Source organism: Danio rerio, chromosome 21 (assembly GCF_052040795.2).
Source record: "Danio rerio strain M-AB ecotype USA chromosome 21, GRCz13ab, whole genome shotgun sequence".
In the NCBI taxonomy this organism is placed as follows: Eukaryota; Metazoa; Chordata; class Actinopteri; order Cypriniformes; family Danionidae; genus Danio; species Danio rerio.
In genome coordinates, this window is record NC_141041.1 from 44,482,720 (window position 1) to 44,501,548 (window position 18,829).

Genomic DNA, 18,829 nt, shown 5'->3' on the forward strand with positions numbered 1-18,829 from the left:
ATATAATATTGTATAGTTCATATAATTTCTATATGAATTAAAAAAAAACATTTGTGAGGAGTGTACTTATATGCTGAGCACTATATATATATATATATATATATATATATATATATATATATATATATATATATATATATATATATATATATATATATATAGTTTATTAAAGTGAATGGAACAATACATTTAACTTTCAAAGCTGTTAACTTGTGTTTCAAAATATCATCCTTTTTGAGAAGTCCACTATAGTGGACACCAGGACCATCTTAATGTAATTAATGACTGCATGTTGTAGGGGGCAGAACTGAAGCAGAGAAGATTCTTTATAAAATAGTTGAGGGAGACTCTTTTAGAGAATTAGAGACAATTAGAGAATGACAATCAGTTTGAAATCGCTTTTATGTTAAATTTGTTTTGGATAAACATCACTTCTTTGTTTTGTTTTTGCTTTTTTTTGAGTTCGTCTCTCTTTCAGACTAAACTGTTTCAGGAATTTCAACACAAAAGGAAAAAAAAGGCTTTTGTTTAGTTTTTGTTACATTACCATGGATTAATATCCCTTTACAGCCATATTCTGTACAGTTTTGTTGTCTGAGTGGCGGTCGTTTCGAACTAAAATGGTCCTGTGGTCCACTTCAGTGGACATGCTGTAAAATTAAAAATAAAAACAAAATGTAAAACTCTAAATTGTAGATATTTTTTTTTACCCCAAAGGATGTAGGAAATCACAGAAGAAAGAAGCAAAAAAAAAAAAAAAGAAATTAAATTTCTTTGGGTCTTAGAAGGCTATGTACACATTAACAAACACACATACATGAATATTTACATATACACATACAGAAACCGTTAAATAAATATAAAAGGAAAAAAAACATGTACATAACGTCAGAGAATTACATAAGTGGAAAAAAGTGTCTACTAAAATGATTGTAAAACAGATCAAACAGAAAGAAAGGATAGCTTGTTGTCACCTATGTCCTGAGACATCCTAATCATTTCTCCTACGTCGTTAAATTAAATCACTTAGGTTTTAATAATAGAGATCAAATTGTCATGTATTTGGTTCCAATCAAGAATTGTTGAAATCTTTGCTCTGTTAATTAAGGCTGTCGAACAATGCCTATAAAATAGTACAGTCTAACCATTGCTGAACTGACAGGAACCAGGAACTGATGATTGTTTCCTTTGCAGCTGTTAATCCTGAGAAAAAAAGTTTGTTTTTGATTCAAATTCAGGTTCACTGAAGAATTAGCATCCAATAGGAAAAGGCAAGGTTCAGGATAAAAAGTTATTTCCAAAATTTGTAACAAGATGGTGGAGACGTTAACCCAAAAATTGTAGATTGGGAGACAATCCCAGAAAACATGAAAAAAGCTACCCATTGCCCCAGTATTACATTTAACACAAACAGGTGAAGAAATAAGTTTCATTCTAAAAGGTTTTAAAGGTGTATAATATATTCAATAAACTACATTGTAGTTTATCAATTGTTGGGCAGGATTTTTAGATGAAACTGAAATGCTTTGCCAAATTAAACCCAAGCTGTGATTCTGCGCTTCAAGTTCTCTGTCTCAAATCCCGGTAATACCAAGACTTCCACATTTCTCTTTTATAAGGTTGCCATAGATCAGAGAGACCTTAATAGATTTCCACCTATAGGGTTCAAACCAGTAAGGGTCTATCCCACAGAACATTGCAAACAATTTATATGGGCTGAATTTAAACAAATTAAATTCAGATATTCATTCATTCATTTTCTTGTCGGCTTAGTCCCTTTATCAATGCGGGGGTCGCCACAGCGGAATGAACTGCCAACTTATCCAGCAAGTTTTTTTACGCAGCGGATGCCCTTCTAGCCGCAACCCATTTCTGGGAAACATCCACACAAACTTTTACATACACACTCATACACTATGGACAATTTAGCCTACCCAATTCACCTGTACTGCATGTCTTTGGACTGTGGAGGAAACCCACGCGAATGCAGGGAGAACATGCAAACTCCACACAGAAACGCCAACTGAGCCGAGGCTCGAACCAGCAACCCAGCAACCTACTTGCTGCGCCACTGCTTCGCCTAAATTCAGTAATGTTCAACTTAATTTGTTTGTCTAAATTCAGCCCAAATATGAACTTAAATTAAATGTCTATTTAATGGTGTATTTACAATGTAGATTGTGTCATAGCATCTTAACATATAAGTTCTAGTAAACTGAAACTGTGTCAGTCCAGTTTTCAGAGTTCAGTTTAGTCCTGGTTAGTTTGGTTCAATTTATTTTCATTGCTGAAAGTTCAAACACTGAAGAGCGAATCCATCAATGTGCAGCTCCATATCCCAAGCAGGCCAGTGGTGACAGTGCAGACGAATGAAACTTTACCAATTGACGAAATTGAAAGGAAAATAAACCTCAAGAGAAACCAGGCTCAGTTGGCTCCTCTGGCCAAACCTCTTGTGCAGAGCTGCAGCCTAGGTGCTGGAGGCAGGAGAACGCTGAACGTCCAACATCGAGAAGCTTCAGGTGTGAGTAAATAAATAGTTTACAACCACTTACCTTAAAAAAATGTAGTAAATCTAATGAATCATCTCTTTTTTAAGTATACTTTTTTAAATTCTTCCCAGACCATTGGTCTGATTTGGCCTCAGATCACTTTCAAACAAAGCTGGCAAAATATTTTAAGCAATTTATATAACTTATTGTCAGGATGGTTGCCTATATGCCAAAATAAATTTGAACCCAATAATTGTATACTTCTTTTATTCATTGCTTTGACATATTGGCATCACAATTTGTGTCATATAGTGACCTTTACCACTCCACATTCATTTGGGAGCCAAGACACTTTTTGGTCAAAAGCAAATCGATCTTACAGACTTAAAAAATATATTGCTCTCACCAAAAATAACAATATTTACTACCCCTCATTTACATTTAGTCATTTAGCAGACGCTTTTATCCAAAGCGACTTACAAATGAGGACAAGGAAGCAATTTACACAACTAAGAGCAACAATGAATAAATGCTATAGGCAAGTTTCAGGTCTGTAAAGTCTAAGAAGGGAAGTATTAGTAGTAGTAGTATTTTATTTTTTTTTGGGTACAGTTAGTGTGATATTCAGAGAGGCAATTGCAGATTAGGAAGTGAAGTGGAGAGTAAATAGTTGAGTTTTTAGTCGTTTCTTGAAAATAGCGAGTGACTGCTGTTATGATGCAGTTAGGGAGTTCATTCCACCAACTGGGCAGATTGAGCGTGAGCGTGAGCGAAAGTGATTTCTTCCCTCTTTGGGATGGAACCACGAGGCGACGTTCATTCACAGAACACAAGTTTCTGGAGGGCACATAGATCTGCAGAAGTGAGAACAGATAAGAAGGAGCAAGGCCAGAAGTCACTTTGTAGGCAAACATCAGAGCTTTGAATTTGATGTGAGCAGCAACTGGCAGCCAGTGCAAACGGACTAGCAGCGGAGTGACATGTGCTCGTTTAGGTTCATTGAAGACCACTCGTGCTGCTGCGTTCTGGAGCAGTTGAAGAGGCTTGATAGAGTTAGCTGGAAGCCCAGCTAGTAGAGAGTTGCAATACTCCAGTCTGGAGAGAACAAGAGCTTGAACAAGGAGTTGAGCTGCATGTTCAGATAAGAAGGGTCGTATCTTTCTGATGTTACAGAGTGCGAATCTGCACAATCGAGCAGTTCTAGAAATGTGGTCAGAGAAGTTTAGTTAGTCATCAATCATTACTCCAAGGCTTTTCACCATTTTGGATGCAGTAATGGTTGCTCCATCCAAAATTACCCCTCAAGTAGTTCTTTATGAGTTTAGTATTGTGTTTATTATGTTGAAACCAGCAACCATGGACTTTCATATATAGGAAACACAGGCACTATGGAAGTCAATGGTTACAGGTTTCCACCTCTCTTCAAAATATCTTTTTTTTTTGTGGAGAAAGTAAGTCAAAAAGGTTTGGAGCAAGTGAAATCCTTAAATCAGTTTTGGGTGAACTCTCCTTTTGAAATCATCTTAACATTTCTGCAGATTGTCTGAAGCATGCTTAGCTCCTTATTTTGCCTCTATTGTTCTCAGCCCAGATAACTGCTGCTTGCAGCTATAATCATCACTATTGTTGTTTTAATTATTATTGCGTTTACTGTATTTCAAAACAATTGGAATATCAGATTATTGTTTAATATATTTTGGCTTAATACAAACATCATATCCATTACACTCAGTGAGTCATGTGGTGGCAAATCAGACAGTGAAAAAGCAGAAATAGATCAGATGGAGAAAACGAGGCAGATGAGCGCAAGAGTAAAAAGGAAGGTTCATCACTCTATGTGACAGAACCACTGTGAATTTTTAGTGTTGGTGACTCACAGAAGCCGATGAAACATCATCATCTGACTGTTTTATTCATGCACATAAAACCTCATTCAAACAAACCTGTTCAAATCGGCTGTTGCACAGGTGGAAGAATGGCCCAGATACCCACTTTTACCACGGCAGCATGAAAAATGTGACCCTCTAGAAATAACCCTAACAGCAAAGCAAGAAGTCATAATCTATTCCGCAACCCAGTTTTCGCCTTTGTTGCTCATCAATAACCACACAATACAAGAAGTCACAGTACGGTGCGGGTAGTTCTGGATGCAATGCCACTGTGCGAGATGAAAATGCTCTTCGTTTATATGGGATAATAGGATTTTCAACCACTCACCAGTAGAAAACTACTCTCAGCCTTGAGTTTAAAACAGATCCTCAGAAGCACTTTAGCTTTAACCTCTTCACAAATGACAACAGCTTGAAAATCCCTGTCTATGATACTTAAAAGCCCACTTCCAAAATGGAAAAATCCAAATTCTGCCATAAAAGAAGATATTTTGAAGAATGTTGGAAATTGACTTCCATAATACGCCTTTTGTTTTTCATTCTATGTATGTCATTGGTTGTGAGGTTTTCAACATTTCTCAAAATATCTTCTTTTGTGCTTAACAGAAGATAGAATCTTACAAATGTTTGGAATCATTTGAGGAAGAGTAAATAGTGAGTAAATATTTACAGGCAATGTGTTTTGCTGCATTTAAGCAAAACAGATTTATTAAACAGATATATTTATTAAAATTATATTTTAGACACCAAATATATTTAGAAATGTAAAAATAATACAATTGAATTCAAGCAAAATATTGCAAAAATAAATAAATAAATAAAATACAACCTACAAATTTTCAACTAAATGTTTGGAATCATTTGAGTATAAGTAAATAGTGAGTAAATATTTTCATCTTTGGGTGAACTACCCCTTGAACCAGCTGTAACTGCTGCCTTCCGTAACCTGTATTGAATTTAGAACCATAATCATACATTTTTATTCATATTCGCTGAGAGAAGCTGGGGTTAATTTAGATTTGTCCTGCATTTGACCAAGGACATTACAGGTTGCTCTGTATTTCCCCAAGCAGCAAAACTGACCTGTTTATGTCAGTATTTCGCACTCGCAAGGCAATTGTGGAAGTACTGTTGCCATGGAGTTTTTTTTCTCCTCACATTTTCTCTCTTGTTGTGTCACTGCTGTCCATCGATGTGTTGGAAAATACACTACAAGAGCCACTTAGTACTTCAAAAACACAACACCTTACCTGAATATATATATATATATATATATATATATATATATATATATATATATATATATATATATATATATATATATATATATATATTTATTTATTTATTTATTTATTTTTAGCCCTTCATTACAATTATTTCTTTTTTTAAATATTTCCCAAAATATGTTTAACCGAGCAAGGAAATTTTGTATGATTATTTTTTTTTCTGTCACAGTGTAATGTCTGCTAATATTTTACTTCTGGAGAAACTCTTTTTGTTTTATTTTGGCTAGAATAAAGCAGTTTTTTAAATAACATTTTAAGGTCAAAATTATTAGCTCCTTTAAGCAACATTTTATTTCATATGTTTACAGAACAAGCCATCGTTATACAATAACTTGCCTAATTACCCTAACCTAATTAACCCAGTTAAGTCTTTAAATGTCACTTTAAGCTGTATAGAAGTGTCTTAAAATATATTTTGTAAAATATTATTTACTGTCATCATGGCAAAGATAAAATAAATCAGTTATTAGAAATGAGTTATTAAAACTATTATGTTTAGAAATGTGTTGAAAAAAAATCTTCTCTTCTTTAAACAGAAATTGGGGAAAAAATAAGCAGGGGGGGCTAACAATTTTGACTTCATCTATATCTATCTATATAGAGATAGATATAACAATGAAAAGTTAGACAACTATTTAGTCAAGGTTATTTTTTTATCTATAGGGAAATTATTATTATATAATACTAAAGAACCACATAGCCGTAGCATAATGAGGATCATTTAGGTGTAGGTTTACGTAAAGGTTTGGTAAAGATAAAGCCCATCGACAGCTTTTCTACTTTTATTTTTGAGGGTGTATCTAAATATAACAACAGCACTTCACAAATCCGCCTATAGTTTTAACTGAAATTGTAGGAAGTAATTGACTTTTTAAATACCTACAGTGCAGCATAATTGAGTTCACCCCATTTTGAAAATGAATATTTGTATCCATTTCTCAGTGAATACAGGCAATGTGTTTTGCTGCATTTAAGCAAAACAGATTTATTAAACAGACATATTTATTAAAATTATATTTTAGACACCAAATATATTTAGAAATTTAAAAATAATACAATTGAATTCAAGCAAAATATTGAAAAAAAAATACAACCTACAAATTTTCAACTAAATTTTTCAATTTTTAGTTTTTTTCTTGATTTTTTCTCTCTTTTAAATTTGTATTTAACATTTCTCTGTAACATGAATTTTGGCGTACAATTTTTTGCATCATTATCGTAAGTTATTTTGTTAGATATGCTCCAGATTTGGCTTCAGTTTTGACTTATCTAATGTATACTGAATGCACAAATATAATATTGTATAGTTCATATAATTTCTATATGAATTAAAAAAATTCATTTGTGAGGAGTGTACTTATATGCTGAGCACTATATATATATATATATATATATATATATATATATATATATATATATATATATATATATATATATATATATATATATATATATAGCCCCTTTATAAGTGTATGCAAGGAAATACACAACTGATGTTTAGGCAACCTCGGTTGTGGTGCAAAATATGTAATATTTTAGCTGAAATACATTTTCCATTTTCCATAAAATTAGGGGGGAAAACATAGAAAAATTATTATAAACAGTTCAATGTCCTGAAAAATGCACAATTCTCATAATATTACCATATCATATCTTTGCCTATGGGTTCTCAGTTAGTCTAATTATATTCCATGCAGCCTGCACTAGACGCTGAGGGGTTTCGCCAGAGGATTTTCGGGAACTTGAAGCCTTAAACGGATTCCCAATTAACTGTCATGAGCATCCAGGGATCCGCTAGAAGCGCTTTCCCATGTTAATAATAAGATGCACGGTGAACACACGCGCGCGCGCGCACACAGCATCAGCATCATTCATGATGATGCTCGTCACAGTGAGGATCGTGCACGCTCGTCAGAGATGCGCTCGTGTGTCAGGATAGGCTACTTTCAGATTGATGCGTCATAGTAGTTCTCATCCCGATCACTTTTGGCGCGATTCTGGAGATTTAATTCTGACATCCGCGACTGATTAAAGTGGGCAGTTAGAAGAACACTGGACTGCACTTTCGCGGGTTTTTTGGTGCGGCGTAACTAATGTTCGGTCACCTGTGCGAGCAGGCAGGTGGTCTCCGAGAATATACGTGGACTTGGAGAAAGAGCAATTGACTCCAAACTAGCACACACTGAGAGACAGGATGGCACAGGAGACGCGAGGTAAGACTCGGTTCATTCATCTTCTCGTGTGAAAATGCCTCGAGTGGAAATGAGTGCTGAAATGCATGTCATCTCAGACGGTCATCAATGTGCCAGCACGCGCTCATTGACACACAGCTGGACATTCATGAGATCTCAGTGGAAGAAACACTGGATTAAGTGGTCACGCGTTGTAAATATGCTTCAGGTTTGATTTATTTCGAAACAGGAGGCAGCCTGTTTGAAGTGTAGTAAAGTCTTAAGTTTCACCGGTGTATTTTGGCTAATTGTAGCCTGGGTATTTATATTTTATGTCAGAAATCATCAGAATATAATGAAAAGACCATTCAGGAAGAGTTCAAAATACACTGTCTTGTGTGAATATATATAAAAAAATTCTCAATATTTCTATACCAAGTTGTATTTTGAAAATTTGTTTTGTCATTCTGACGAACCACATGTCAATGGAGAGTCATTCAGCTGTCAGGCTGTGTATATAAATATCAGTTACAATTGACACGTCTGGTTTTGTGGTACAGTGTCACATTCTTGTTGGCTTTTCTGATAAGATGCTTTAGTTTCTGGCAGTGATTAATGGTTTAATCATTCTGCTACTTTTAGCACAATATTTAGACGACTGCTTGTTTCTGGAGCCTTTGCTCACACCTAATGTCTAGTATTAGTTGGATATACACCACATAAAGCCTTTTTAAAAGTTAATGAGAATCCCATTAAATATTTATTTGTCAAGTTTATGTAGTTATCTCTCTTTCTCTACAGCGTGCAAGGAGTGAAACCCCATTTGTTCTTTTTCTTTGCACACTATGGACACATTATTTTTAAATTAAAACCATGGCTATACAATTTAGGCACTAAATAACAATTTGTTTTTAAATGACAAGTCAAGGAAGAGATTGAATGGAAGCATTTTATTATATTAATGGGAAAATGTTCTGGGTAGTAACTGATTACATAACCTGGATTGCATCATCAGTTTGCAAAAATGTTTTATGTGTAATTTGATTGTATTACATTTTCAAACACTCACGATCAGATTAATTTGTTTTAATGGATTGCTGAATACTTCAGTGACCATCACTAATTAGTGATTCTGCAAATCTTGCTGAAATACAGTATTATTTAAAACCTGAGAGTCAGGAAACTTTAAGACTCTTGCAGTACAATGTCATTTGCATGTTTAGTAGCCTTTGTTTATGTAATGTAGGGATTCCATGTAATGTAGGGAACTTTTTTCCTGTTACCAAATTTGTTTGCTCTTTGATGCACTTTTTTAAAACGTAGTGAGGAATTTGAAAAATCTGATGAGTTGAAAGGTGTTATTTTAGTAATTTCAAATGAATGTTCATGGTGTTTCCCAGAGATGGGTTGCGGCTGGAAGGGAATCTTTCATTCATTCATTCATTTTCTTGTCAGCTTAGTCCCTTTATTAATCCAGGGTCGCCACAGCGGAATGAACTACCAACTTATCCAGCAAGTTTTTTTACACAGCGGATGCCCTTCCAGCCGCAACCCATCTCTGGGAAACATCCACACACTCATTCACACACACACTCATACACCTGTACCACATGTCTTTGGACTGTGGGGGAAACCGGAGCACCCCGAGGAAACCCACGCGAAGGCAGGGAGAACATACAAACTCCACACAGAAACGGCAGAAACCGAGGTTCGAACCAGCGACCTTCTTGCTGTGAGGCAACAGCACTACCTACTGCGCCACTGCCTCACCCTTGGAAGGTTCATTCCACTGTGGCGACCCCGGATAAATAAAAAAACTACGCTGACAAGAAAATGAATGAATGAATGTTCACGGTTGTCTGATGGTCACATGACAGTCGGATCTTCTCCATATTTTTTTGGGTTTTATTTTGGTGGTTTTGTTGGATTTTATGTTGCTACTATTGCTTTTATTACTTTTTTTTTTTACACCAGATGATCTTATTTTTTCTCTTTCTGGCGTTTTAGATAATAAAGATGAATGGGTTATGTCAAAAGAAGCTGTCAGAAGTTCTCAAATATTACCCAAAACTGATCAATAATATAGACCACTTTACACAGTAGGACTGTATCTTATGTGTAATCAGTACTCTATTGTGTGATCAGAAGACTATTATTTTAAAGTAATCCAAACACTGGACTCATAAGCTTAATTTAAAACAGTGTGTAGAAACTGGAGTAACTTGATGCAGGCATTGAAGCACCAGCAGGATGTGAGTCAGTGAACTCCGGGTGTGCCTCATTAGTTGCTACTATTTTACTGCTAATAATTTATCTCTAAATGTATCACATGTTCTCTCAGCTATATTTCTTTCATTACTCAGAGGAATTTTTTCAACTTTTGGCATGAGAAACTCATCATAATGATCTGACAACAGCTCCCTGAGACCCTGAAAGATGGCGGCTAAACAAGAAAAACTACCGCTTAAATCTCTCATGAAAATGAATCGTGATTCTAACGACAAACTCACCTCGCACTGTCGCACACATAAATAAGAAAACAGACAATAGCTATGTTTCCATCAAAAAAATGCGAATAAACTTTATGCGCAAAACTGGATTATTGCATAAAAGTTGTGCGAATGAAGTAGCGTTTCCATCCAACGAGTCAAAGCGAACAAAATCGTCACTTCCTGATTAACTGGCGCCAAATATCAACAGTAAAAACTGCATTTGCTGCAGTAGGAGAAGCTGCATCAATCTTTTCTAAATGAATGCGCCTCAGAAGACAATCCTGACAAGCAGTGAGCGCGCAGTGGCGTTTGAAGGTGTCAGACGCGGAGCACAGGCGCTCTCGATTCTGGAGGTCATTAATAATATAATAACATTAATACTGAAATGGTAAGGCGTTTTATAATGACCAAAACAACATTTCAGATGTTTTGTAATGTGCTCAGCCTGACGTTTTGTCCATTCATACACCTTTTGAGCATCACATGATCTCTTTTAACAAAATCACATGACCTTTTTTAATGCACATGCTGGAGTTTGTGCGGTAAAAGTGTTTCCATCGCAGTTTATGCGCATCTTTTTTATGTGCATACGTTTTTTATGCGCATTTTTTAAATGTATGCGCATCATGGTGTTTCCATCAACTGGTTTTTTTATGCGCATTTGCAAAATGGCTAATATAGCTAATATTGAACTGTCACTTTCAACTCTAGCTGAGCAGGTCGACGAAATGCAGGTCAGGATTGATGCTAACGAGGACAATTTGAGACTCTTGCACGTGAATTGTAAAAATTGAAAAGGAGATAACCTTTCTAAAACAGTGTAGAAACTGTAGCTTATGAAATGTAAAATACTTACCACATACAGTAATTTATAATGCCAGCTATTTCAACATTTATGCATGCAGTTTACAAATAAGAGTTTTAAAAAAATAATCTTTTAATATACACTCACCAGCCACTTTATTAAGTACACCTGTCCAACTGCTCATTAACTCAAATTTCTAATTAGCCAATCACATGGCAGAAACTCAATGCATTTGGGATGGTTGACATGGTCAAGACGATCTGCTGCAGTTCAAACCGAGCATCAGAATGGGGAAGAAAAATGACTTAAGTGACTGAACGTGGCATGGTTGTCTGTGGCAGATGTGCTGGTCTGAGTATTTCAGAAACTGCTGATCTACTGGGATTTTCATGCACAGCCATCTCTAGGGTTTACAGAGAATGGTCCAAAAAAGAGAAAACTTCCAGTGAGCAGCAGTTCTGTCATGTCAGTCATGTCCATGCCTTTACGACCACAGTGAACCCATATTCAGATCGTTACTTCCAGCAAGATAACGCACCATGTCATAAAGCGCGAATCATCTCAGATTGGTTTCTTGCACATGACAATGAGTTCACTGTCTCTAGTGGCCTCCACAGTCACCAGGTCTCAATCCAATAGAGCACCTTTGGCATGTGGTGGAACGGCAGATTTGCATCATGAATGTGCAGCTGACAAACCTGCAGCAACTTCATGATGCTATCATGTTAATTTGGATCAAAATCTTTAAGGATTACTTCCCGTACCTTGTTTATTCTATGCACCGAAGTATTAAGTCAGTTCTGAAGACAAAGAGAGGCTCCAACCCGGTAATAGTAAGGTGTACCTAATAAAGTGGCCGGTGACTGTATAATTATGCACACTATAAATGATCATACGTCCTTTTTATGATACTACTGGTGGTAATTGATATATTTAAAGATGCAGCTTTAGTAGTTGTATCAGCACCAATCAGCAATCTCTATTGTGTATGCAGTGCAACTTCATTAATATGCAGAATAGCTTCAAGACTGTTTGTACTTGAAATAGTGTTCAGACGGCAGAGAGACGACATGTTGTGTTGCCAAAAGAAGAGGGAAAAGAAGAGGAATTGTTTGGAGATACGGGTCGTCATTGTTGCTTTTATAATGTGCTGCAATTAAGGTTTTGTTTTCATTTTCCAACTACGAGAACGCAACTGGACTCACGTGTGGAGCAGTGCACGCGACACGCGACACGCGGCAGAAATAAGTTTGTATGAACACTTTTTACTCGAGAGCTTTTCGCATCCGGAAATTGTGAAATCCGGATTTGCTGCTCGTCTCCTTTTAATAAAGACGCAGCTCCAGTTGGTGTTATAGTCCTGTCTCTACAGATTTGGTAAGTGTGTGCGTTCAGTGCCCTTTCCTTGTTCAATTAGATGGCAAAGTTATAGTTAGTATCGTCAGCAGTACTCTTGCAGTGTTTAGAGACAGACCTTAGTCAAAGTGATTTCTTTATTAAGTTACTTAGTTTACGTTAATTTCACTACAATATTATGGACTGAAAGATCTGCTGTAAATGCTGCTCTGAGTGTAAACATGTAAACACTGCAAGCAAACTATTGCCAACCGTCGTGTTTAATTTTCGCCGCATTTTGCCACAGGATAGTCTACACACACATGGCTTTCTGACCTAGCAAGTGCATCTGAGTTACAGAGAAATGCAGAGGTTTTTTCTCTTATACGACGTGCGATATCAAACATTCCACCGTCATTAAACACAGTCACTGGGCCCTATCATACACCCGGCACAGTGTGGCGCAAGGCGCGGCGCAGTAGTCTTTTGGTAGTTTCAGCTTAGCGCAAGAGTTGTTTTGAGGCGTTGCGCTACGCTGTTTAAATAGCAAATGCATTAGCGCTCATTTGTGCGCCTATAGGCGTTCTGATCTAAAAAGGAAGTCGTTCTGAGGCGGACCGCTGGCGCGTTGCTATTTTGAGAATCTATAATAGATTTTTCAGTAGACCAAAACTAACCCAGTCTAAACTCCGGCGCAGAGCTGCGCCTCACTTACACACTGCTTAATACGCACAAGAGAGCAATAGGCAAATATCTTTACACATGAAAAAATTTAAATATTAAGGATATATATATAATATAATAAGAATAGATATAGGATATAAATATAAAGGATTAAAATATTACAAAACATATTATTTTCTAGCCTACATAAATATGAAAAATCACTGCTTTTGTCTTCTTCATCTCGGGAGGCTTTTTCAGTTCATTCATAACAATTTGCTTTTGTATAATGTTATTATTATTAGCAGTATTATTTATTATAGCCATATTTATATTTGTTTTATTAAAAACAAGCTTAGATTTGCCCACCTGTCAGGTTTTAGACCATATGGGGCACAGCATGTGTTTTAGGATATAACTCAGGTTTTTGAGCTCATTATTCATTTATTCGTTTGCTGGAAATTAGAACTGAATTTATAAATAGTTTTGAAACGAATATTTGCGCTTAACAAACAAAAGTATTTATTTATAGACTAATTGATGTCTGTGCGTAAAGGTTTCCCTATCCAAGAGCGAAAGTGAAAGTGATCCATTATCTCTTATTCTCACTCTGTAGATGCTCTGTTTAACAGTTTTCTGTTAAAAAACTGTTAACTGTTAACTGTTTGCTTGTGAACTTAGACTTACTTTGCGTCCTGTAAATAGCGAATGCGCTCTTGGCGCAACGCAGCTGACTCTTAAAGGGAATGGGAGATGAGATTCTAATTGGTTTATTCTCAAAACACACCTATAACTCATTAAGAAAATAAACTCAACCCTTTTAGAACATGCGCCGCGGCGCAAGGCAGATTTCCCGTCCTTAAATTAGCAAAAAGCAAAAACGCGTCCTGACACGCCCTGAAAGCGTTTGCGCCCTGCGTTTTGCGCTCTGCGCATGGACCGTCAAAATAGAGCCCACGGTCTTTCTCCCCTGCGTGTGTGTTTGTTTTGCCTCAGTGAAAATCAGCACGTGCCCAAATGGAAACTCCCATTTTTATTAAAATCCTTCCCCTTTTCCCTCCCCCGACACTCCCACCTAAACAGAGCTAGACACACCCACTTTCCTGACTTTTTCCAAACTAGAGGGGTGAAAACATTCTGCTGAAACAGAGGGGTTTCATGGCCCTTTAATATTGTGGAGTTGGGGTGGTGAAGGGATGCTAAAGTCAAAAGAAATGAGAGGTATGATGTGTTTGACTTGATTTATAAGGCTGGTTGGATAGTTGAATGATTGTCAATAATGAATTAGCCTCATCAAAAACTGATTGCACTTCTCCTGAAATTTGTTTATAAAACAACACTTGCAGAAAATGAGGAACATTTTGTGGTTTGATTTAATTGACACCCGAGTGCAAAGCAAAGACATTTCAATCTCTATTCCAGACATTTTTTTTTTTCTGTTCACTTTGTCTCAAGGGTTGCGGATTACATCAAACAGCCCTGACCGTGTCACTGATGTTTTTCAATAGCCTCAATTAACCTGTGCCTCTGTCTTATTGAGCTTCACTCAGTATAGTCTGATCAGACGTACAGTAATTACAAACACAAAGGCAGCGCTGTGGCCTGTGAGCGATGCTCTTGTTTCTCTGCGTATGGTGGCTCTGGATTGGACAGCTGTGCTGTCTGAAGCTTTTGTTCTGTTTTGTGGGAAAAGAATTGACAGAGATCTTTGTGATACAGCAAAACAATAAACAAAAACAAACGATAGCTGAAGGAGGCTATTACCCGGACTCACTGGAAAAAACATACGTCACAGCCAAAGATTTTTTTTTGTTTACAGCATACAAAAATGCGGCAACACCATGCTCTTAAAATGCCAAATCTTTGATGTTGCTGCCTTTTTGAATATATATTTTGCAGCTTTGCACTGGGGGGGGGGGTGGGGGGGGGTGGTGGTTTGGTGGTGTTTGCGATGCGTGATGTGTTTGAACAGTGAGGAGGGATGAGGTGTAGAGGGGTGAGAAGGGTGCGCGACGTATTTGAGGACCAGGAGGGGAGATGCACGATTTCCAGGAGATTATCACTCGTTTGCGGGCATCTGGGAGTCTCTTTGCATTTGCGGGAGACTCTTGAAACTTCCCGGAGACCTGGGACGTCTGGAATGACCTCCTGTCCAACTCATAATTCTCTCTTCATATAGCCGTATGCCTATTGCATATTCATAAAACACTGTGATATAACCAGGTTCGGATTGGATCGCTTTCTCACTACAATGGATCTGCTACAGAGTTTGTTTCAATCGAGCCGAGACCACCTCTTTCAAGCGATCTCCGAGCGATTGTTTTGACACGGATCCAAACGCGATTGCTGGTTTCACATATGCCAAACGAACCACGCTAACAGAAGTCTAGGTGTAAAGCACCCTTAGGGTGCTTTTACACCTACACTTTTGTTTCGGAACGAATCTTGTTTGCCCAGTTAGCGCGGTTCGTTTGGCGTATGTGATCAGGGCAATCGCGCTCTGTTCCGCGCCAAAGTAATCGCTCCGAGATCGCTTTATTGAAATCGGTTTATTTTTCACATTCAGCATTTAACAGTAGCATTTGAAAAATTGGGGGTGGCACAGTAGTGCAGTGGTTAGTGCTGTTACCTTACTGAAAGAAGGTCGCTGGTTTAAGCCTCAGCTGGGTCAGTTGGCATTTCTGTTATGAGTTGGCATGTTCACCCTGTGTTGGCGTGGATTACCTCCGGGTGCTCCGGTTTCCCCCACAGTCCAAAGACATGTGCTATAGGTGAAATAGGTTAGCTAAATTGTTTGTAGTGTATGTGTGTATGTGCTGGTCCTCCAGGTTGGGGGTTGAGCGTTAGGCTAACAACCCACCTTGAAAAAAATTTGATGCTACAAAAAACCATGTTACGTTCGGCTAAACATTAAATTCAAAATAAACGGCTCTGGGAGTAAGTAAGTGGGTAACTATTTGAGAATTTTGAACAAACATATAACAATTATGTTAAAATGAATGTTTTTAATAAAATTAAAGTTTTACATTTAAATTCTGTCATTTATTCACGCTCAAGTTGCCGTTAAATTCCATGGTATTGGTTTATACTGCAGCTAGCAACTGTTTGGCCTCTCACAATATTCAATATATTTTAATTTGAAGTAAGAATTATAGTGGAGATTTTAGACCTCCTTATTCACCTTATTCTCCGTCGACTAGTGGGCGCTGCCACTTGAATCTTTTTGGCTTGAGACTTCCGGTCTCATTCACTTCCATTTAATTTCTGACGTTAAAAGCTGCTCATTACGGTGCTTGATGTTGCAATTTGATATTTTCTTATTATATTATGCTAATTGGTCTGTATAGTCATGCAAACATTTGTTTATAGAGCAAGTAGTTTGACCGTTTTCTGCCGTTTATTATTCCTAGTCATTTCTCCCATAGGTGACTGAATCGGAAGTTCTACGACAATCGCGAAAACAGGCGCACTTCCGCATTCTAGAATAAGGTCAATAGTGAGGAAATATTGACAGAATTACATTTTAAAATTAGGGTAGCTTAACTGTTTACTTTCAGTTAATGTTAATGTAAATCTTGTGTGGCTTTAAAGTTTTATTGAGATCAGACGTGAAAGATAACCTAGTCTTGTATTTAGGTTTGACAGGCTTTGTAGTCTGCGGGCACACATCGCTCTCCTTAGGTGTATGCGCTCTGAAAAAAATGTGCACAGCATGCAAATCAAGTGTTTAACTGGCAAGGCTTTAAAGCACGTGCTACTATTGTCATCACTGCGGTGACCTGTGAGTATAATGTTTGATGTGAATGTATGTCATGCTGTACAGTACTATATTAAGACAGTGGCACTAGAACAGCAATGCATACAATGTACTCTGGATGTACATGTACGTGACTATTTAAATATTGGCTGTATTCCTCTCAATAAATGAATAAATGAATGAATAAATAAATAAATAAATAAATAAATAAATAAATAAATAAATAAATAAATAAATAAATAAATAAATAAATAAATAAATAAATAAAATAATGTTACAGCAATAAAATGAAAGAGTTAGATTTTCATTCAGTACATGCTGTCATGGTCGGGTGAGGGGGAAAAAGGAGCGAGGACTCAATTGCAACAAATAATATGGGTTTTATTAATAATAAAGTATAAATTAAACAAAAAGGCAAAACAAACTACCCCGAGGGGGAAAACATGACTTGAACACAAACAAACTTGGCTGGGCCGAGCTGGCAAGACAAGACAGGAGCATGAAACTCAGGGGAAGTGTAGACGACGAACTGGCACAGGACAGCAGACATGAGGAGAATATAAGGAGGAGTAAATTACCACACAAACAGATGAACATAATTAACTAATAATAGGTTAACAAGGAGGGTGGGACTTGACAATAGACGGGAGACCGCATGACACAGACAACACAAGCCATGCGCTGACATAAAACAAGACTAGAACAAGCAGACAATGAGGGAACTCATTAACCGCGTGTTCATGACAACAAGCACAACACTGAAGCACACAACAAAAGAACGTGACCACAATGTAAACACCGAGCCACGTGCTTTGACAGCAGACGCAAGACACGAGCACACGATAGATAAACCCCTTACCGTGTGCTCACACATATGCAACGCGCATGCTTCATCTTAGCGTCAACCAAAACCGAAAGCAACTAGACGAAGACGCTGAGAATGAAGCAGTGCGATGCCGACAGAACAACACAAACATGAGCACAAGAGCATACATGAAACCACGAAGGCGCGCGCACACAGAGACACTCAATGACAGAAACAAGTGCTTGACCCAAGAAAACTCGAGCCGAGCACAACAGGATAGGACTAGACAAGACCAGTGTCCGGACTCTGCCACCAAAACAAGAGTTTACATGACCAGAGTGGCAGAACCCTGACACATTCATTGTATGTAAAAGGCTAAATTTACCCAAAATGGCTAATGCTGTCATTAGCCCCTTTCACACATACAGAAGGTTGTATGTGTAAACAGGTCCTTTTTGAAAATACCGGTAAATTCGTTCTGGCTATTTTCCGGAAAGAGAAGTTGTAACATTACCGGCAATTTGCCGGAATGCTGCGCTGTGTGAATGCAAAAGGAAGATTCCCGTAATAAGCGTGTGCACGTCTAGAACGTGCTGACGTGAGACGTCTGCTTTAGCCAATCACAACAGTCAGACGCATTTACGTCCGCGCGGTTTGTGAGGATAAAAGCCTTTGAATATTTTTCCAGACACATTTAGCTGCTAGAAGTTAGTCAGATCACGTTTATATGTTCTTCTTAATGCCAACTGTGTAAATAATCATCGATGAGATGCTTATGATAAGCCGTTGTTTGTTTACCTTCAAGCTTTGCGTGTGCCTGTGAAACAGCCTGTGAGCGCCTGCACACGCACATATTATGAACATCTCGACATGCGAAAGTGATCCTGCGAAAGTTGTTCACAATATTGATCATCCACAGAGTTTGTAATTTAGTCAAATGTTTACAAATACAAGCGCAGCCGTTTAAAGCTCATTTGTGGTGAATGATGTCAGAATTTACCGGTATTTTGGAATGGATGTGTGAATGCTCTTTTCCGGAAAATTTCCGTAACGTCCTCGCCTGTGTGAACAACGCTTTTTTGAATATACCGGTAAAGTCGTTCCGGAAATTTTCCAGAAATTTACCGGTATCAC

At 37.4% G+C, this 18,829-nt stretch overlaps 1 protein-coding gene across 1 annotated transcript in view; it reads left to right on the top strand.

Annotated features, from left to right (window-relative positions):
* Window positions 1-7,570: 7,570 nt before the first annotated feature.
* plrdgb (PITP-less RdgB-like protein) overlaps window positions 7,571-18,829 on the top strand; it is a 236,861-nt gene continuing 225,602 nt past the window's right edge. Inside the window, 1 exon segment of the mRNA NM_131575.3 lies at window positions 7,571-7,880. Within this exon segment, the coding sequence (NP_571650.3) occupies window positions 7,850-7,880 (31 nt within the window). The 5' untranslated portion in view covers window positions 7,571-7,849.